The sequence below is a fragment of the Dendrobates tinctorius genome, unplaced genomic scaffold, assembly GCF_039654945.1.
Source record: "Dendrobates tinctorius isolate UK_male_01 unplaced genomic scaffold, ASM3965494v1 ptg000186l, whole genome shotgun sequence".
Lineage (NCBI taxonomy): Eukaryota > Metazoa > Chordata > Amphibia > Anura > Dendrobatidae > Dendrobates > Dendrobates tinctorius.
In genome coordinates, this window is record NW_027361853.1 from 916,152 (window position 1) to 938,615 (window position 22,464).

Below are 22,464 nucleotides of genomic sequence, written 5' to 3' on the forward strand. Positions count from 1 at the left end.
GCATCTCTGGAGAGACCTGAAAATGGCTGTCCACCAACGTTCACCATCCAAACTGAAGGAACTGGAGAGGATCTGCAAGGAAGAATGGCCGAGAATCCCCAAATCCAGGTGTGAAAAACTTGTACTAGCTCAAAAGGGTGTTTCTACTCAATACTGAGCAAAGGGTCTTAATACTTATGACCATGTGATATTTCAGTTTTTGTTTTTTTTAATAAATTTGCAAAAATTTCTAGATTTCTGGTTTTTTTTTCAGTCAAGAAGGGGTGCAGAGTGTACATTAATGAGAAGAAAATGAACTTTTTTGAATTTACCAAATGGCTGCAATGAAACAAAGTGAAAAATTTAAAGGGGTCTGAATACTTTCCATACCCACTGAATAATCATAATATTCATGTCACAATATTGATCAATTCCAGGTCAAGTCAGACTTATCTCATTTTTATCTTTTTAATATTACTAGTTGGCCCGTGCAAAATTTTCACACATTGGTCGTCGGGGGCACAGGCAATTTCAGAAAAAGCAAGCTGGTCAAATGTAAATGTATTTCATGAGATGATGAACACAGACAGGTATTTATATATGTAGATTGGTAATACAGTAAATTGGTTTGCTAAGTAGAGGCCAAAAAATTTCTTACGGTTGAGGTTCCACCTGCAGGTCATTGTGTCTTTTTGCAGGTTTATGAAAATGATTGTTTAAACTGTATTTAGTGATAAAACCGTGCATGTGTAGTTTGTTTGGCACTTTTCTTGCTGAAGGGAGCAAGTTTACCTTTCAAATTGTGTATCATTTGTGTGTGGGGCGAAGTCATCAGCGAAAAAGCAGTGCATGTTTACAAATATGTTTGCATATGTGACTCACCATTTGTGTGGGTGGGGCGAAGTAATCAGCGAAAAAGCAGTGCATGTATACAAATGTGTTTGCATATGTGACTCACCTACAGTGAAATGTGCAATTCTCCAATGTGCCTGAAATAAGCTGAGCAAGCACTTGAGCAAGCTGGAAAGACCCCAAGGCAAATGTTTGGATTTGTTTGTGAGGTCTGTAAGCAGCTTTGTGGTAGTGTGCTTTGGGGTAGTGTGCTGCCATCTGCAGGTAATTTGACCTTTCAAGTGGTGTATTGTTATGATGAGTCACCGAAGGAGGAAAAAACAAAATACTAGCTAAGTCCAGAAAAACCAGAGAGGTTGGCAGCTATCGGATTGCAGACCCCTGAACCTATCCACAACAACTAGCAGTAGCCGTGGGGGGTTCCTACGGTGCCCTAGACCCCTCGATCACAGCCGGAGAACTATATAGCCTAAAGACAGAAAGGGGAAAAACTAAACTGCCCCAGAGAAGACCCCAAAGCAAAAGGCAGCCCCCAACATATAATGACGGTGAAGCAAGATGAAAACACTAACACAGATAGAAAGATAGGTTGAGCAAATGATGGGGCCCAAGCTAACTACATAGGACAGGATAGGAAAGCTGCTGTCTGCTATCCGCAAAAACCCTATCAAAATGAGCCAACCGACTGATAGGAAAAACAGGCCCTGAAGTCGCTAGGCTTCAAAAGACTATCAGCACTCAGGTAAATTCTGAAGACAGAGCAAAATATCAACAGATCAGAGACAAAAATGGAATTCAGCTCACCCCCGGCCGGGGATGGCAGAACTCCCAAAAAACAAGGCAAAACAAAAACAAAACTGAAGAGTACAAAGCAGAGCAGAAAAACTTAGCTTTGAGATGCAGGAATCAGACTGGTCTCCAAGAATCCAGCAGGAAAATCACCAGCCAGGAAGAAGGGCGTCGGCAGCCTTATATCCAGTCCTCAATTCCAGCCACCCAGTCATCTAGCTGCCCAGGTGTTTGGTAATCAGTCTCACTACCTTCCTTCACTAGAGGAGGGAGTTCATCAGACCTCAATGGTGAAGGGAAAAATGAACTCACAACAGTGTATCATTTGTTTGTGTGGGTGGAGTATGAACATAACAAGTGTGCAATTCAATAGGCAGTGCACATTTACAAATGTGTTTGCAGTGCACATTTACAAATGTGTTTGCATATGTGCCTCACCTGCAGTGAAGTGTGCAATCCTCCAATTTGGCTAAAATAGGCTGGGCAAGCATTTTGGATACCAACTTTATTTTTTCCAATGGGAAGAGGGTCATGTGACACAAACTTATTGAGAATTTCACAAGAAAAACAATGGTGTGCTTGGTTTTAACTTAACCCATGGCCCTCGTCCCAAAAATAAAGCTTGAAAAAAATAAAGCTGGATAAAAAATGGACGACTTCAAAATGGCTGCAATGCCGTCTTGAAAAGTTTCCCCCCTCCCACCCTCCCATATACTAATGTGCCACAAACAGGAAGTTGATATCACCAACCATTCCCATTTTATTTAGGTGTATCCATATAAATGGCCCACCCTGTATATATACACATACAGTGTATATATATATATATATATATATATATATATATATATATACACACACACATATACATACACACATATACTTACATGTGTTTGACAAAAAGTGTACTCAAAGCAGAACTCACCTTTTTTGCTTTTGTCTTCTTCTCATAAGTCTCCGATAGTGGCTTTTTCTTTTGCTGAACACTTGGTTTGCAGAACAGGTCTTCAAATTCTTTGGTATCAGCAATTTCTGGCTCCTTCAGCGAATCCCACAAAGAGGGATTGGAACTAAATTTATGTAAGACACATCACGTCACATTTCTACTATAATGTAGATTTCACATTAGTCTTCCCAATTTATTACCTGTTGGTCTTAAGCTGAATTCTTGTCCAATAGAGCGGCTTCATTGGGCATCCAGGCTCTATTAGGGGTTTGCGAGGTGGTACTTCTCTTGCTAAAAATCCCCCCAGAAAAGAGCCAAAAGCAGGTGGTGGTGGAGGACCAGAGCCTGGAGGTGGCGGTGGTTGAGGAGGACCAGAACCTGGAAGTGGTGGAGGAGGACCAAAGCCAGGAAATGGTGGTGGTGGAGGAGGACAAGAGCCTGGAAATGGTGGCGGTGGAGGAGGACCAAAGCCTGGAAGTGGTGGTGGTGGAGGAATGATATTTGCACTGGGAAAAGGAGGAGGAGGTGGTGGTAGTGGAGGTTGGAACTGACCTTCAACCGAAAAGGGGAGTGGAGGAGGGGGTGGAGGCAGAATGTTAGCTAGCTCCTGAGTTTCTGTAGGGCTTATTAGGTTCTGATTCAGTGATGGGATGTTTAGTTTCTTAGGAATTATGTGGTTGGTCTTTGGAGTTTTGTTCTCCTCATCACTAGGTTTCAGAAAAGTGTCTCTGTCAGTCTGTATATAAACACTGCGGAATGTCTTTGGTGGGTTCTCGTCTTCGGTTGAAATGCAGGCATCCTTAACTTCACCCTTTCCTTTATTCAGTCTATTTTCCAATTCCTCTCGTAGGCGCTGTATAGTTTCCTCCAGCCTTGAGGATTGGACAGCCTGCTCTCCTCGTACATTAAAAATTTCAACTTCAAATTGTGACTACAAAATAAAAGCAAATGATCAACATTGTAGTATGTAAATACGCAATGAGAATTTCACGAATATTACATGAAATGCATAAAAACAGTATTGTAGGTTAAAACCAAATTAGAAAAAAATAGTATATTAGTCTTCACATTGCTTAACATAAGAAGTTTAAGAATAAAATACATACTTACTGGTCATTATGTAAAAGATACCAGTAGTATGAAAAAAACATGTTCAACATAAGTATGCTTTCCCCAATCCTGCAAAATGAGGAGTCATAGAGATGACTGGAGTTTTGTTGTAGTACTGCACTATGGAGTATGTTGTAGCCATGGATAGTCCTAGCCAGCTTCTGGAAAGTGAACAGGTGGTAGAAAAAGAAAACGCACATGGCCATATTTACAGATACTAGACAGGGAATACTCAAGAAGAAATAGGACATGCTTCATCATATGGCACTTTACAGAGATCCTCTCCCATTGGCAGGGTCGGTTTTAGACAAAGTGAGGCACTGGACAAAAATGTAAGGTGGGGCCCCCAAATGCTAAAATATTGCACCATTACTCAAACATTTTGGTTGCATTTACATGCCCTGAGTTCAGGCCATGATGGACAATATTGAAGTTGTTCCAAACTGGTTTCCTGGCCTCTTTACACTAGCTGTGGAAGAATGACAGGTATAGAACCATCACTAGTAGATCAATCTTTCCCCATACAGTATCATGTTATCAGCAGCACTTCTGCAGTTTTCACCAGGCAAAGTGCTCCCAAGAAAAATGGTTTCTGTTCTGGCATAAACAATCCAATCACTCAATGAATAGGCTGCATTTTGCTTGTTTAGTATAATGCACCCCATAGTACTCCATATAGTATAATGAACTCCATAGTCCTCCATATAGTATAATGTGCCCTATAGTCCTTCACATAGTAAAATGCGCCCCATAGTGCTCCATACAGTATAATACACACCCCATAGTCCTCCATATAGTACAACGCAGCCTTACTTGTCTGCCTGCTCCTAAAGCCGGCCCTCGCATGGGTCTATAATACAGATTCATAGGGGACTCCATAGGCTGTTTAGCGGCGCTTAACACGGTTGCTGAAAAATTTTGCTTACAGGCTTGTTAATATTGCTGAGTAATTAATTGCTACATAGTTGGAAGAAATTAAGACTATCCCATAATTTAACATCAGTACAAAAAGGATTATAGAAATTTGATCTACCAATTTAATATAATTCCATGGAACAACCATTTCAACTACAGCAAAAAGTGTTTTTGTGCATTAAAATGATTGAAAAGGAAACAAATGTAGAATTATATTACTTCCACAGTTGATCATTATACATCCAAAATCCACCTTTTCACCAATGATAGGGCATTAAAGTGAAACGGTCAGCAGGTTTTTGCTATGTTATCAGAAATCAAGATGATGTATGGGATAAGATGTGGATTCCAGGGATATGTCACTAAGCTGTGTGCTGCTATTTCAATAAAAATCAATGATTTAGCAGTAGGAGATTATCACTGCCTGAGACTAGGCGACTCCTGCCTCCTGGTCAACTGCTTTGTGTATCTCTGCCCCCACTACTGATTGGCAGCTGTCAATGTATATAGAAAACTATAAATTAGTGGTGTGGGCGAGGTTTTACAGAGCTCAGCATTCGAAGCTCTGCTCGATCTGCAGAAGTGAAAATTGTGATTCTACCACAATTACTGCCTCAAGTAAACACTGATGCATCACTGGAATTGGGGTCTCTGCCCCCACATCATGCTGCTCTCAGATGGGGTAGCAAAAAACTACAGACAGATTCCCTTGAAGCATCCGGGGGAAAAAAGTGAAATTATTCGGCTTTAACGTAAAAGGGCAGAACTAGTCTTCGCCATGTCATCAGTTACATAGGTAACTTCATATTCTCTGCACCATATATGGTACCTTGGATTATAAGCGAAATGTTCCACTGAACATTCATCACTACAAAAATCCACACCAAAAAAAAAAACATGTTGTGAACAATGGCTTTGCCAATAAGTCTTGTAAGAAAAAGAACAAAGAATAAACTAATGGCTTGAATGATAAACTGTGTGTTCGGAGCATCCCAGCTTTTGACTTAAGCCATGTGCAAAGTTGTATACATTGGCAACAATGCACAAAAAACAAGCGGCATAAAGACAGATTTTATTTTCCATATTGTAAACTTTTCTGCTAATGTTAATCTCTCCTTTCTAATGAAGTCAACGTATTAGGGATCTGGAGAACAGATGAAAACGATGGCTGATAAAATGCCTCGCTCCACTTTTTTTTTCTAGGACTTAATAATGCATCATATTTTCCCAACAATGTTTTGTAGTCATAGAGCAATTCTATTAGTGAGCGAGCAAGCAAGAGGAAAAAAAAAATTCCTTGTAATGTGGCATGGGTCATTAAATGGTAATTCTGCGGGGCTCTCTCATCATCAAATTGCCCTCAATTAATAATGTCTATCTGGCAGTTGGCAAGAGACTAAACAAGTTGCATCTGGTCGGAATTAAGACAAGTAACCATTTTTGTTCAGAAAAAATTGCAAACAATTTTTCAAAACAGGTTTGCTTTTGAGAGAGAGACACATGCATATGTAATACACTGGATACCAGAAAATCCAGAGCTTAGAAAAAGTAATTCAATTAAACATTTGAAAGCCATAAAATATAGTTGTTAAAAAAAGTAACAAACATAGAAAATGGTCACTCGAGTACAAAGTGACAACACAAACTATTTCCTACACCCTTGTACTCCCTTTCCCTTGTGCCTTGTAAAGTTTATGCCCATCACCCCGCACTCATCAGACCAGCCTTTATTGCCCATAGCAGCCAGAGCTTCGCTTTGATTCAACCAGAACAGCGTAAAAAAATTGAAGACCAACATACCTTTCCTGACGATAGTGTGATAATAGACATGTATGTGCCTAGAGGTAATTCACCGGACTGTTTTGCTGACCCAAATGGGGCACTGAATGCATGCTGTAGGGAACTAAATGGCAAATATGCACTGCTGGACAAAAGTATGCCCTATTACTGTATTGGGACAACACAGCTATATGACTTTACTATGGGCAGTGTACGCAAAGGAGTAGGAATGCTATGTATCAGGGCGCTAGCCGCGGTGTTGTGCCTGTATGTACTTATTATCGGAAACATCAGAGGAAGGACGAGAACTAAAACTACCCCACTTAGCATTAAAACGTATACATTTTATTCAAATATTTAATAGTATTCCCAAATAAGAAGCTAATATATAGAACCATAGAAAATTAGCTTAAAGCAGAGCAGGGCAAAGTGCAGCCCGCGGGCCACATCCAAAGACATCTAAAGGGATGAAAATAGTCGCCCATCCGCCGCCGGGCTTCTCTAGATCCTCAGGATGCAGACAAGCGGTAAATACACTGGTGGAGGACGAAGCCTTCTTCCACTAATCAGTAAGTGTGACTGAGACAGCAGATGCAATGACGTTACTACATCCTATCCACTACAAGAGACAGTGCACCAGAGACCAGAGCAGAGGGCAAGGGATACGAGAGCGAGATAGTAAGTGTTGTATTTGTTTTTCACATGTGTATGGAATGTTTCTATGTATATAGGAGGCTATGTGAGGGCCTATATTGTATATAGAGATGCAATGTGGGGTCTCACTGTATATAGGGGGCTATGTGGGGGCTCACATGGTATATAAGAGGCTATAGGGGGAATACTATAATATGTGATTCTGTCTATAGGAGACTGTCTCATCTGATACTGTATATAGAGGCTATGTGGGGGCTTACACAGTATAAAAGGGACTGTGTGTGGGCTTATACTGTACATAGAGGGGCTGAGTGGGGGCTCATACGGGGATGGATGTCAGCATGCTTAAATTTTGCTTGATATGTGAGCAGAATTAAGATTAATATTGAGCAGAACTAATTTCAACCTATTGGTTTGGCCCTCCACAACAGACATCGTCTCTCATGGCCCCTTGGAAAAATTCATGGCCTAACCCTGGCTTAACCCCTTGCCAACACTGGACACACTAGTACATCCTATTTTGCATTGTGTTCCCTCAAATGGACGTTTGAGCACAGGAAGGTGATGGGTAAATAAGGGTATGGCAAGAGGAAAAGGCCCAGTATAAGGGTGGGATAAGGTAACAATGGCAATAGATAAAGCACCTGTTCATGAGAGGTTAAACTTATCAGTCTGACGGCTTCTTAACTGCAGAGTCCCAAGTTTCAACAGTGGTGCCTTCGCACCCGGCACGTGATGATCCCGGGGTCGTCCTGAAGAAGTTGAGGATCCAGTTCCTAACGGTGGCAATGAGTCCTCGCTGTCTTGTGCGGGGTCCTGGGTCTGAATTCGTCATGCGGAGTGGAGAGTAGTCTGTGATGCTGTCCGAGCGTAATTCAGCTTGGCAGAAAACTGTGGGTGAGGTAGGACACAGTTCTGTGCAAGTCACCTGATCTGTCTCAGGCATCACGCGTGTAGCAAAAACCATCCCTGAGCGTCTGGCACTTTTGGATGCAGGAACCAGAGGGCACACAGCAGGTCTCTGCTCACAGTCACTGTACTGGACAGTTGGGGGTCTATAGCGTGGGCCTGCGCTTTCACATTGCTCGGAGGACAGAGCACCAAACTTCACCTGCTGCGCACACTGTCTTCCCGCCAAGTCTCCTCTTCCCTTCCCACGTACAGCCCCTTTTATTAAAGATACGCCCCCCTGTTGAATAGTGCAAAGGTCGGTCTAGGTTGGAAAGCATTCTCCCGGGCAACAATGGTGACAGCCCCGACAGTTCCGGAACTGGCCCCAGCGAGGTACCCCCGGGTCCATCTTCTTACACGGGCACAGGAACAGTGCACGGACAATCGCCGCAGGGAGAACAGATTAAAGGGGTTGTCCGGGCTTTTCACATAATCTCAGTGCATATCTGGGCTGCAGAATGCTGACAATAAGTAATTTACCTTCTGTGGCCAGTTTGCAGGGTTTGCTAGATATCAGCTCTTGCTTGTAAGAAAAACATCCAGGGGGGGGGTGTTCTGGCATTGAAATGAGAACTGGTCGTTTTCTCCTCAATAGTTTCCCTACTGGGTGGGGCTTTTCAGAAGCCATTGGCGCGCTGCGCCTTTAAGACCTTGAATCAACAATCTGCCGGCTTCTATTAGCTAATACGGGTCATGTGTGGAAGCTGCATTTGCATAGCTGCCATCTTTGTAAGGTCACTGCACCTACGCTGTGGCTTCAATCCATATCAGTTGGGGGTCATGGAAAGGTCGCAATTAATTCCTATGGGAAAATTTTTGCTTAAAATGCGATTTTTTTAAAAACTACAAATCAGATCAACTCCAAAAATACATAGCACACCTGTCCCCACCGAGGGCTTCGAAACGCCGCCTGAACGGGGTTTCTGTGCCGAGCGGTTTGGGCCGCATTAATTGCAGAAAACACGGAGAAGTAGAATAATAACTAGATGTGTATTTCCTGAAGGAAGTACAGATAGTGCTTTGAAATGGTGCCTGGGCTACCCCTTTGAGACTTGCCTGCTGCCCCTGCAAGACTTTCAACTCAGGATCCGTTTTAACTGTGGGTGCCTCTCAGGGGCCACTTTGGCCTGTGGGGCCCCTCAGGGTCTGATTTGGTGGCCTGGGCTCCTCAGGGCTTGAATTTGTGGACGGGATCCCTCAAGGTCTGATTTGGTGGCCGGGGCCCCTCAAGGTACAATTTTGTGGGCGGGGCCCCTCAGAGTCCGATTTGGAGGACGGGGTCGATCGGCCTCCGATTTGGAGGCCGGGGTCGGGTCAGCGTAGTGTCCAGAGGCTGGAAGCGCTACCAGGAGACAGGCCAGTACACCATTAGATATAGAGGGGGCTGTAGGAGGGCAACAACCCAGCAGCAGGACCGCTACCTCCACCTTTGTGCAAGGAGGAACAGGAGGAGCACTGCTAGAGCCGTGCAAAATGACCTCCAGCAGGCCACAAATGTGCATGTGTCTGAACAAACGGTTAGAAACCGACTATGAGGATGGTCTGAGGGCCAAGTGTCCTGCACGGTGTTGGGCTGTGAGCACAACCCCCATCTGTGGACATCGGGCCACTACGCTGACACACACAGCAAACCTTCTTGCCACAGCTTGCATTGATGTGCCATCCTGGATGAGCTGCACTACATGAGCCACTTGTGTGGGTTGTAGAGTCTGTTTCATGCTACCACGAGAGTGAAAAATAGAAAAAACATGGCACTCAGTGAGTCAGGTATCCAGCCAACTAACAATGTAGTACAAAAACTTGGCACTCAAAAGAAAAATTGATTTGAAAGTTCCTTTATTGCAAAAGGCATCCAGTTAAATATACTTCTTTTACTTCTTTAAACGTTTTCGGTCATTCAATTGACCTTCATCAGAAACAGAATTTTTTCACAGTTGTCTTTAGCTGAGAGGAACTGTAATGGAAAATGCCATATATTATTATTAAAGAACCGCTGTCATAAGTAGGCACTATTCAGTACTGGGTATATTCATTAATAATGTGGAGAAACAGACGTCTGGGAAGCAGCAGCTACTGAGGATGAAAGGACACCATTCATGTAGGAAATCACCAGACCCACGGGTTTGACACCTTAGGTTATACAGGGACCGGTAGATCCAATAATTGGTGTGGGTGTCCAGAAATTTGTTCTGTAATATATTCAGGAAGCTATCCTGTATTGTTTGTGACAGGCATGAATGTCCACAACTGGGTGCTGTGATTATCCAAATGGTCTGTCCTGCCCAGGGAGGCAAGTGTGTCATAGGGAGAGTGAATGCACTGTTCAGGAGAAGCACTGAGGGTGCAGAGGAATAGTGCTTGGTCTGTGGCTGGACGCATGTGCTGCTGGTATGAGAGACGCCTACCAATAAAGGAACGGTCAAATCAATTTTTCTTTTGAGTGCCAAGTTTTTGTACTACCACGAGAGTGAACGCACAACCAACATTCAAAAGTGACCAAAACATCAGCCAGAGAACATTGGTACCGAGATGTGGTCTGTGGTCTCCATCTGCAGAACCACTCCTTTATTGAGTGTGTCTTGATAATTGCCAATAATTTCCATCTTGTCTATTCCATTTGCACAACAGCATGTGAAATTGATTGTCAATCAGTGTTGCTTCCTAAGTGGACAGTTTGATTTCACAGAAGTTTGATTTACTTGGAGTTATATTCTGTTGTTTAAGTGCTCCATTTATTTTTTTGAGCAGTGTATAAAGCTGTAGATAAGCACCTGATCCGACTTGCAAGAGAAGAAAAATAAGTTTTATTAAACTCACCTGCGGGGCAGTATGGTCCGATGGGTGTCACTGGTCTTTGTCCGGCGCCTCCCATCTTCTTGCGATGTTGCCCTCTCCTGCTTGCTTCGTGTCCTGCTACTGCACAGGCGTACTTATCTGTCCTGTTGAGGGCACAGCAAAGTACTGCAGTACGCAGGCACCGGGAAAGGTCAGAGAGGCCCAGCGCCTGCGAAGTGCAGGAATTTGCTCTTCCCTCAACAGGGCAGATAAGTACACCAGCGCAGGAGCGCAACACAAAGCAAGCAGGAGGGTGGCATCGCAAGAAGCTTCAAATCCATCTAAAAAGCAAGTCAGCACTAGGGTCCATCCATCTGTCAATGGAAATATAGAGGACTTCCACATTACTGGTAGTACGAAGACAATGGAAAATCTAAATGGCTCCTTGCCCCCCGCCCCTCAAAGAAATTCAGCACTCCCAAATCCAAATGCTCCCTCTCTTTTCAGCCCCAGTGTGTCTAAACCACATTTACAGCACACGTTTGGCATTCCTGTAACGATGAGAGCCCACTTAATTTATGCACATCTCCAGAAGCATGAGCTGGGCATAACATACTGGTCACTACAACTGCAGTTTGCAGCTTTCACTTGGCAACATCCACTGCTGCCTGTTTCTGGAAAACACCCGTGGAGTCAAACTCATCACTACACCTGCAGATAAATTCCCAGAGAGGTGTAATTTCCAAAATGGGATCACTTGAAGGGTTATTCTGCTCTTTTGCCACTTAGGCGCTTTGTATATGCAGTCCGCAAACTATTCTATGATAATTTGTTCTCCAAGAGGCAAATAGTGCTTTTTCCCTACAGAGTCTCGCTGTGTAGCTAAGCAGTACTGTACAACTAAATCTGGGGTATTACCACATTCAGCAGAAATTGTGGGTCAAATTTTGGTGCCATTTTTACCCATTTCTCAGTGTGAAAATGTAAAATCGGTGGCCAAAACATTTTTTTTTTGAGGCAAAGATATAATCATTTTTTCTTCACTGCTTAGTGGTGTAAATTTCTTTGACCCATCTGTGGTGTATTTTTATACAGTTTATTGTATAGAGCACTAGTGTTAAAAAAAAAAAAAAGTTAAAAGAATTTTAAACGAAAAACAATGAGAGGGAAAAATAGAGCCTAAAGTTTGCTGTGACACTGGTATTGGCACCCTTTACATTAAATCAAGACCCCGTCACACACAGCGAGATCGCTAGCGAGATTGTCGATTTTGCGAAGCAACAACGATCTCGCCAGCGATCTCACTGTGTGTGACACGCATCAGCGACCGTTCCCCCCCGAAGGGTATCGCTGATCGTTCTCGAATGTCCTGGGCCATTTTTTGATAGTTAGTCTCCTGCTGGCCTGCACACATCGCTGCGTGTGGCAGCAGGAGACCAACGATCAGCGAGCTCGCAGCGATGTAAGCAGACGCTGGGAGCTGGTATCCAAGGTAAATATCGGGTAACTAAGCGAGCATCGCTTAGTTACCCGCTGTGTACCTTGGATACCTGTGTGCTCGCGCTGGGAGCTGGTATCCAAGGTACACAGCAGGTAACTAAGTGATGCGCGCGCTTAGTTAACTGATATTTACCTTGGATACCAGCGTCCTCGCTGGTCCTGATCGCTGACGAGTCTGCCTGTGACAGGTCACCAGCGATCATGTTCCGAGGCACCAGCGATCCTGACAAGGTCGTATCGTTGTCAGGATCGCTTGTGCATCGTTTAGTGTGATGGCACCCTTAGTATGGAAACACATTTTGACTCACTTGCGGATCACAAAGAGAATCACCTGTGATTGTCTGTGCCCATGTGACTTGAATTAGCCAATGAATGATGACTTCAGTGTTTTAAAAATCCACATGGTAGGCTCCATTCCTTTGTCACAATGGTGAAGATAAAGGAGCTGTCTGAGGACATCAGAACTGCTATTATCAGCAAACAAGATTTCCACACTAAAAGAAGCATAGCTTTATGGGCAAAGGCCAAGGAAGAAACCATTGCTGAAGAAAAGATATAAAAAGGAATGACTGATCTTTGCCAAAGAGTTCCGTGACAAACCATAATCTTTCTGGGAAAAGTTTATGTGGACAGATGAAACAAAAATAGAGCTTTTTGGCAATGCCAAGCAAAAGTTTGCTTACAGACGTCGTAAAGAAGTTTATAAGAAAAAGAATACCCCATCAACCAGGTACGGACTGGGGCTGAAATTCAGCCCTGGCATTTGCAATCAAGCAGGCCCATGTTGTCCCCGTCTCCAAGCACCAGATGGGCATATATTACTAACATTTCCCTGGATGGAGGAAAGGAAGTTTTACCACAAGACTAATATTTCTAATGATGTCCATGGCCTGCTGGGGTAAGTGATGGAGTCAGCGATTTTGTGATCTGTCACATCTGTTAACAGTATGGGTGTCTTGAGAACACAGATTCTGCCATCAACGTAGCAGACAAGGTGGCCCATGACCAGACAGGCCCTTCTGACATTTGCCAGAATTGCCAGATGGCCAGTCCGGCTCTGCTATCAACAATTAAGAATGGAGGAGGAGCCATAATGCTGTGGGGTTGCTTTGCTGCGTCGGGTACTGGACGCCTTGACCGTATCACAGAAATCATGAAATCAGAGAACTATCAAGAGATTTGAGAGCTAAACGTCCTAGCCAGTGTAAGAAAACTTGGTTTGAGTCAAAGATCATGGGTCCTCCAGCAAGACAATGACCCAAAGAACACATCCAAAAGTGCGCAGAAATGGCTGAAAAAAAAAAAATGGACTGTTTTAAAATGGTCAGCAATGATTTCTGACTTCCCATTGAAAATCTTCGGTGTGAGCTGAAAGCTACCGTTGGGAAAAAGAACCCTGTAAACGTTCAAGAGCTTGAACAAACTGCAAAGGAAGAGTGGGAGAAAATATCAGCTGAGAAGTGCAAGCAGCTTATTGATGGCTAAAAGAAATGTTTGCAGGCTGTTATTGTGGTGCCCCCAGGAGTATGGTCGCCACAGTGGCATTGCTTTCCTCCCTAGGGTGTGATGTCATGCTTGGAAGAAATAAAGGGTCTCTCTATCAGGTAAATTCAGCACACAGCACAGTTCCCACTCCAGGCCAGCAGAGGGAGCTCTGAACCAAAGTTGGGGGAGGAGCTGCTCTCTGGGGGCAAGGAAGGGGAAGTTTAGGCAGTTCGTGTGAGGAGGGCGAAGTGTGTGGACGGGAGAAGAAGAGATGGAGGATTGAGCAGAGTTCAGGCTCACTTCTAGCATAGCGCATGGTCCGGAGTCCGGTCTCTGAGGTTGTCTGGATACTGATGTTCCTACAGCAGAAACCGGAGGAATAGGAAGCTGCAAATGCTCTGTTCCCACATAAGACTCGGAGGCACAACAGTGACTGGTGAGCCAGAAGAAGAAGGCTACAGCTGTCTGCCATACGAGGGGGTTCTTAAAGAGAGCAAGCAAGAGGAACTTCAGTGTAACTCAGTACTGCATGTACCTCAGATAAGTGCTAGAAAGGAGACTACGCAACCTATCTGCAGAGAGAGATTCCTGAGTTTCTTCCAGGCTGGCCAACTCCTGCTCCATCTGTAATCTGGATCCTGGACTGCACTTGCAAAGCAAAGTAAAGGTAAAGGAAACTGCACCCTGTTGTGTCATTGCCTTCTTCCTGCAACCCCTTCAGCACTGCTACATCTCTGTGCCTAACACTTCACCCTCTTCCTCAACACCTATTCTCACTGCCCTGGGACTACAGCTCTACCTGTGGGGAGCTATTACATCTTGCTGCCTTATACCATCTGTCCCAGAGGATCTGCCTGCAGCGTCGGCTTAACCCCTTCATTGCCGAGCACCACAGGTGGCGTCACGTATCATCCACTTATAAACTTTAACCAGCCACGCTTAACCCCTTACATGGACGCCCAGGGCCACGGACCGGGTCACCACTACTGTGACACTTCCCTCAGATACCGGCCCGAGTACCCCACTGCGATCCATTATCAATGCCAAAAGGTGTGAAATCAAGTATTAATTAGGGGTGCTTTTATTGTGGCACATGCTGTTTATTGTTTCTTCTTTAAAATTGAAACATGGAAGTTGAAAAACAATGTTTTATTGCTGTATTAGGCTGGGTTCACATTGTGCTGTGGGCAATACGCTGACGGCATCCATTACATAGTGGCACTAACGCTATGTAACGGATGCGTTAACGCACCCATTGCACACAATAACAGTAGCGCATCTTAACGCATGCCAAAATCAGCATGCATTAGCGATGATGTGTTACTTCACGATGCACCTGAGAATGTGGTCTACAGCGTTCGAGGGTGCGTCGGGTCTAGCGCACATCGAACGGACGCGTTCGCTGTCCGAAGACCTGTATGGGCTAACGCATGATAGCGCATGGTAACGAACTGCTACTATGCGTTAGCGTGTCAATTCTTTGTGCGGATTCCGCATCGATTTTACACCCATTCCATTATAGGAATCTGCAGGTGTAAAGACGCAGGCCAAATCCGCAGGAAATCTGCATAAAAAATGCGCAGATTTTGACCTGCGAATTCTGCCAAAAGATGCAGATTCTGCGCGGAAAATTCCACACAGCAATCCACAACATTTGCACATATCCTCAAAGTCACAACGAGTTTCCAAAGATGAGCAGGAAACCAAGTTTAAACATTATGCACAATTACAGGCGCTGGATATGTTGCACTGGAAGTGATGTCCCTTAACCAAGAACCTTATAAATCTCTGGGGTGCCAACTAGAACGCCGAGATAGCTATGCACTCTCACTTGTTGTTTTCTCTATGGATAACTGGATCTATCATTTGGCCCCAAACTTCTTCATTTCTCAGGCCCTTGTTTCAGTGTAGTACTCTAGTATGCGATATGGATTTTGTTTTTAAATGGCAGGAACAGTAATAAATAATGCCTATCTACTATCACCTACTATGTTCTAAGAAAAAAAATGGATCAACACTGAAATTATACAAAAATAAATTACTTTTTTTGTCCATATTTCTTAAATACGAAGTGTTAAAAGGTCACCTTGTAAAATGTCTTTTCCCTGGAGATATAGGTTTATTCCGTAAGTAAAAAGTATTTCAATGAAGCCTGGCGGCCTTACTGAACGTGTGGCTTCTGGGAAAAAAATTAGTTTATTTCCTCCGGAGAGCTTTCAAGCAAGGTGTAAGGAGCGGCTACAGTAATGGCACACTATACTGTGAGAGGCGGCTGTACGTACGTCCTAGCAGTTTATTATTAATAATAATAATAATCTTTATTTTTAATTGATAGCTCGCTTTGCACCACACCTGTGTATAGTGAGCTGTCAGTGCCAGGGTGTGATTACAACCACCACTCACAGTATAGTGTGCCATTACTGTAGCCGCTCCTTGCACCTTGCTTGAAAGCACTCCGGAGGAAATAAACTAATTATTTTCCCGGTAGCCACACGTTCAGTAAGGCTGCCAGGCTTTATTGGAATACTTTTTACTTGCGGAATAAACCTATATCTGCAGGTAAACCATGTTGTCCAAGGTAACAGGCTCCCGTTAAGATACTTCCTGAATGTTGTTTTGAATACAGCACTTTCTACTGAGGTTTCCCGCCAGAAAATTATAATAATGTCCAGTCCTTACCAACTATAGTGGAAGTCCATACTAAAATTTAAAATATGTCTCAATTTTTCTAATTTTCCCTCAACAGCTTAAAATTAAATTAAAATAAATGCAGAATGAATTAAGACTACAAAGTCAGTTATGTTGATGTGCTTCAAGGAACACCTTGGAGGAAGCTGGACTCTTTTCCAACCTCCTAAGAAGCACAGTCTTATTTTGCATTTCTGACAGCTGTTTGTGCATCTACTTTCAGCTCCAATAATGGAACTATTTTTGCTCCCTGGGATGCAATCTGGAAATACGGTAGCAGTGCCAGTATTAGTCAGCTAGGATTCGCTAGGCCACACATAACAAAAAGTAACCTGTACTCAACTCACTTACCGAGAAATGCTTTTTTTTTTTATTGCTCCCGCTAACATTAGGATATATACTCCAATTTTAATGTCACTTAAAGGGAATCAGTCAGCAGGTTTTTGCCATTTAGTCTGAAATCAGTATAAAGTAGAGCAAGAGAGCCTGATTCCAGGGATGTGTAACTTATTAGGCTGTGTTATAGTTTCAATACAATCAGTGTTTTATCAGCAGGAGATTATCACTGCAGGACCAGGCATCCTGTGTATGGTAGTCAAAACTACACCAAGCAGCCAGCCCAGTAAGTGACACATCATGCTGTTCTCAAATTACATTTGCCTTTAACCCTGATCCATGACCGTTATTATTTTCAGGAGACTCTGAGAAAATACAAATTACCAAAATAGCCAAAAAAATAGAATTAGACTTACCGGTAATTCGGTTTCTAGGAACCTTCCACGACAGCCACCTTGGAGGTTGTCTCCCTGCCCTAATAGGGGACAGGAACGCAAAGAGGTTAAGTAACTCTCCCCTTCCTGCTACCTCAGTGTTTTTTCTGAATATACTAGCATGAATAGTTACCGCCAGTAGAGTAGGAATCATCAGGTAAACATTATATAGGGAGGGAAATTAGTGCTGGTGTGGAAGGTTCCTAGAAACCGAATACCGATAAGTCTAATTCTATTTTCTCTAGTCACCTTCCACGACAGCCACCTTGGAGTTATGCCAACGTTAAATTTTTTTAGGGAGGGACTACGGCTTGCAGGATGCGTCTGCCGAACGTCAGATCCCTATTGAAATTCAGTCTATAGTGTCTGGTAAAGGTGTGCACAGAGGACCAGGTGGCAGCTCTGCATATCTGCTCCAAAGACGTGTTTCCTCTTGCTGCCCAGTGATTGATCGAGTGGAGTGCGCTTTCAACGACTCGGGAGGAGAGAGATGTCTTGAATATGCCAGGGAGATGGACTGCTTGATCCAACCTGCTATCGTGTTCTCTGCCGCTTTCTTCCCCTTATTTCTTCCTGAATACTGAAAGAACAGGTTCTGATCGATTCTCCAATCCTTGGTTGCTCCGAGGTAGTGGAGAACCACTCTGCGGACATCCAAGGTATGAAATTTTTCTTCCTTCGTATTAGAAGGATTTGGGCAAAATGAGGGCAACACGATATCCTGACTTCTATGAAAGTCTGACACCACTTTGGGCATAAAGGAGGGGTCTAGATGCAGTACTATACTGTCCGAGTTGAGTAGGAGGTATGGTTCCTGTACTGATAGGGCCTGTAGCTCCCCCACCCGTCTAGCCGATGTGATTGCCACAAGAAACTGATTTGAGTGTGAGAATTTTTAATGGAATTTCTGACAGGGGCTCAAACGGGGCCTGTGTCAGGCTATTGAGAACTAAATTTAGATCCCGGGTGGACCCGACTAGGGAGCGAAGGGCGAATTCTGCCTGCCGCGGTCATGAACCGCTTGACCCAGCGGTGTTTGGATAGGTCTTGGTCAAAAAAAGAACTAAGGGCAGATACCTGTACTCTTAATGTGCTTGGAGTGAGCTCTAGATCTAACCCTTTCTGCAGGACATCTAGTACCTGGGCAATATTTGGATGGACGGGGTCAGAGGCCCCCGGAAGGCACCAGAAGAAATTTTTTTCCAGATTTTGCCGTAAATTGCATATGTTACCGGCTTTCTACTTTTTTGAAGGGTCTGGATTACCTCATCCGACAACCCTTTGGCCTTCAGAATGTTGTCCTCAATAACCAAGCTGCTAGACATAACTTGGTTGGGTTTGGGTGTAACAATGGACCCTGAAAGAGGAAGTCGGTCCTTTGGGGTAGAAGCAAGGGACCTTCCTGGGCCATGTCCAACAGAGTGCTGTACCAGCTTCGTCCTGGCCACATAGGAGCCACCAGGATTGTCGTGACTCCATCTGCTCTGATCTTTTGTAACGTTCTTGCCAGCATCAGGATTGGGGGAAAGGCGTAGGCCAGTCTGAAGACCCATGGATGGGCAAATGCATCCGTCCCCCGGGCTCCGTACATGGGACTGAGGGAGAAATAGGTCGCCGCTTTTGTATTTTGCGCACTCACGAATAGGTCGACTTCTGGGTCTCCCCATCTCGAGGCTAGAGCCTGGAAGACCTCTTGGTTCAGACACCATTCTCCTGGATGGATGTCCTTCCTGCTCAGGAAGTCTGCCTGGTTGTTTTCCGTCCCTTTCAGGTGTACTGTGGAAATGGATAACAGGTGCTTCTCTGCCCAGAGGAAGATCCTTGTTGCTACCTTCTTTAGACTGGCGTACCTCGTGCCCCCCTGGTGTCTGACATATGCCACCGTGGTCACGTTGTCGGATTATATTCGAACATGATGGTTCTTGACAAGGGCTGATGCGGCCTTCAGTGACTCTTCTACTGCCATCAACTCCCTTAGATTCGAAGATCCGAATCTTATGTTCTGGGGCCACTGCCCCTGGAAGTTTGAATCCTCGACCATGGCTCCCCAGCCTCTCAGACTGGCATCGGTACATAATATTTTTTGAGGAAGCTGATCCCAGCTTACTCCCCGCCTCAGGTTTCGGTAACTCAGCCACCACCAGAGGGCCGATTTTACATATTCTGGAAGTGGAACCCTTTTTGACAGGTTGTTTGGATACTTCCTCGCGTTTATCAGGACGTATGACTGGAGGACTCGCGTGTGAGCTTGTGCCCAGGATACCGCCTGAATGCACGCTGTCAGGGAACCCAGGATAGACATGGCGTCCCTCAGCGTCGGTGTCCTTTGGTCTCTGAACCAGATTATTCTCTGCCGAAGGTCTGCTTGATGATCTTTGGGGAGAAAGGACGTCCTCTTCTCTAAATCCAAGAGGATCCCCAGGAATTTTTTCCTCGGGGAAAGATAGAGTTCCGACTTCTGGAGATTCGGCATCCACCCTAGGGTTTCGAGTATCTGTAGGGTTCTTGATACGTCCTGGTTCAGCTGGGTTACCGATGGAGCGACGATCAGCAGATCGTCTAGATATGGCACAATGCATATCCCCTGAAGCCGAATGGAGATGATTGCTTCTTTCATGATCTTCGTGAACACCCTTGGTGCCGGGGATACCCCAAACGGCAGGGCATTGAACTGGAGGTGGCCGATTCCTTGGTCGTGGGAGACCGCGAACCTCAGAAACTTCCGGGGGCCTCGATGAAAGGGAACGTGATAATACGCGTCCCTTAGATCTATTGTTGCCATCTGCCAGCCTTGTCCAATAAGAGGGATCGCTGATTTCTCAGACTCCATCTTGAACCTTCGGTACTTGATGAAGTGGTTCAGGGGCTTCAGGTTTATGATGAGCCTGTGATTTCCTGAGGGTTTCTTTATAAAGAACAAGCAAGAGTAATGTCCTCTGCCCACCTCTTGTGGAGGTACATTCGAGACCACTCATTCCCGTAGCAGCTCTTCTATTTGAAGCAACAGGACTTTTTGCAGACTTGGGGACTGTACCGGGGTAATTCTTAGGGCATGTGGGGGGGTGCTCGAACTCCAGTTTCAGCCCAAATTGTATAGTGTGCAGGACCCACTGGTTCAAGGTCGTGGCCTGCCATTGGGAGAGAAACTGTGTGAGTCGACCCCCGGCCCGGGAGTCACTTCTCCGGGGGCTGCTGCTGTTGGGGCACAAGGATGTTTCTTCCTTTACCCCCTTTCGGGTAGCTCCATTGACCTGTCTTTCCCTTCCCTCTGAATGCCTTCTGAGAGGTCTGTTCTCTTGAGGGACGAAAAAACCACCTTTTGATGGATTTCTGTTCCGGCAGTGACTTATTCTTGTCGGAAGCCTTCTCAAGGATATCATCCAGGACAGGCCCGAATACGTGGTGCCCCTGGAAGGGGATGGCACAGAGTTTCGTCTTGGAGGTGATGTCGCCACCCCATGACTTCAGCCACAAGGCTCTCCTGGCCGAGTTTGAAAGGTCTAGGGACCTTGCTGCCACCCGTACTGTTTCTCCTGAAGCATCAGCTAAATAACCTGTTGCCTTTTGGAGGACTGACAGGGAGTCTAAGATTTCCTCTCTTGGGGTACCCCCGATAGATGGTCTTCCAACGTACGTAGCCAGAAAAACGAAGATCTGGCTACGCAGGTGGATGCAATATTTGCTTTGAGCAGGTTCGTAGACGCTTCCCAGGACTTTTTAAGGTGGCTTTCTATTTTGCGATCCATCGGATCCTTCAATTGGGAAGCATCCTTAAAGGGCAAGGACGTCTTCTTAGTGACTTTAGACACTTGGACGTCTATCTTAGGGATCTCCAAAATAGAACTATCACCCTCTAGGGGAAACCGATTTTTTAGCTCAGAGGGCACAGTGAGTGCCTTCTCGGGGGAGGACCACTCCTGAGCTATTAGGTCCTGTATCACCTCATTAACCAGGAAACCCTTCCTACCTCTGGGTTTCAACCCTCCAAACATCTCATCCTGGACTGAGAGCTTGACCTCCTCCTCCTCCACTCCTGTGGTATTACCATGGAAACTAACTCCTCCACATCCTCAGAGGAGAAATAGTATTTTTTTGCATCATGACTGGAGGTGGCTGTGGAGCCCTCATTTTCCCAAATATCCTCTGATCCGGAGGAACGGACTTCTCCCGAGTCTGAGTCGGCTTCCATAGGTGCCCTTTTCCTCTTTTTTTGGGTAGGGCCCTGGGCCACCGGGGTCTAGGCTGCCTTGGAGGTCTGAACCTCCTGTCTAATGAGAGTTTTTATGCTGTCAAACAGGGAGGGTTGCTCGGTACGCAGGATATTTTGCGTACAAGGTTGGCATAACTTTTTGTAGTCAGAAGGAAAACTGGCACCACATATACCACACTTGCGGGGGTTTCTAGGGGCAGAGGCCTTGTCTTCCTGCAAGAAGAAAGAGAAGGCTTACTCAGACCTGTGCCACCAACTTTTGGACAGGCAAGGGACCGGCCCTGCTACTCACTGTAGGAGGGGGAATGCTGGGCTCCGCAGATGCTACAGTCTAGGGCTTCTCACCATCCATGTCTGCACACACCACAGACACACTGCGCTTACCTGGAGCTGTGGCACCCTTTTGTGGGTGTTGCTGCGTTCATTTGCTGGGTGCTCCTCCTCCCTCCCGTCCCTGGGGAGGAACATTGCTCGACCTCCCGCTGCCATTGGACTCCTTTCCCGGGTGCCGGCGCGCGTTTCCCCCTCACAGGACGCCGGGGCCACAAACCGGAAGTGCGCGTCACCGCTACTTCCGGTCGATTGCCTGCCCCCTCTGACGCGCGCGGCTCCAATGCAGCGCTGGGAGGAAGGAGGAAGCCGGGGAGCTGTGCAGGACCCCGGCAGGCACCATACCGCCCCGCTTTACCCGGGAGGGGCGGTCAACGTCCCGAGTCACACCAACGGTGGAGACTGGTGGCAGCACATGGAGGAGGAGAGGCGAACCCCCTACCTCGGCTGCCCAGCTCGTGAGTACGTAGGGGCTCCGCTCGCTGGCCACGGCAGCCCCTTGTGACCTCTTCATGCCCCGATAGGGGACAGGAAAAACACTGAGGTAGCAGGAAGGGGACGGTTATTTAACCTCTTTGTGTTCCTGTCCCCTATTAGGGCGGGGAGACAACCTCCAAGGTGGTTGTCGTGGAAGGTGACTAGAGAAATCGGCAATTTCAAATGGAATCTGGTTGAAAAGATTTGAAAAGTTGTAGCTACAAAACATGTTTTTACAGTTTTGAATAATAAAG

General features: G+C 45.4%; 1 protein-coding gene across 2 annotated transcripts in view; it reads right to left on the reverse strand.

Annotated features, from left to right (window-relative positions):
* The window catches only part of LOC141055532 (formin-1-like), a 412,359-nt gene that overhangs the window by 122,939 nt on the left and 266,956 nt on the right, over positions 1-22,464 (reverse strand). For both annotated transcript variants that reach the window (XM_073552151.1, XM_073552150.1), the window contains 2 exons: positions 2,767-3,497; positions 2,546-2,690 (listed from right to left, as the gene is read on the reverse strand). In XM_073552151.1, the coding sequence (XP_073408252.1) occupies positions 2,546-2,690; positions 2,767-3,497 (876 nt within the window). The remainder of the gene's footprint in view (positions 1-2,545; positions 2,691-2,766; positions 3,498-22,464) is intronic.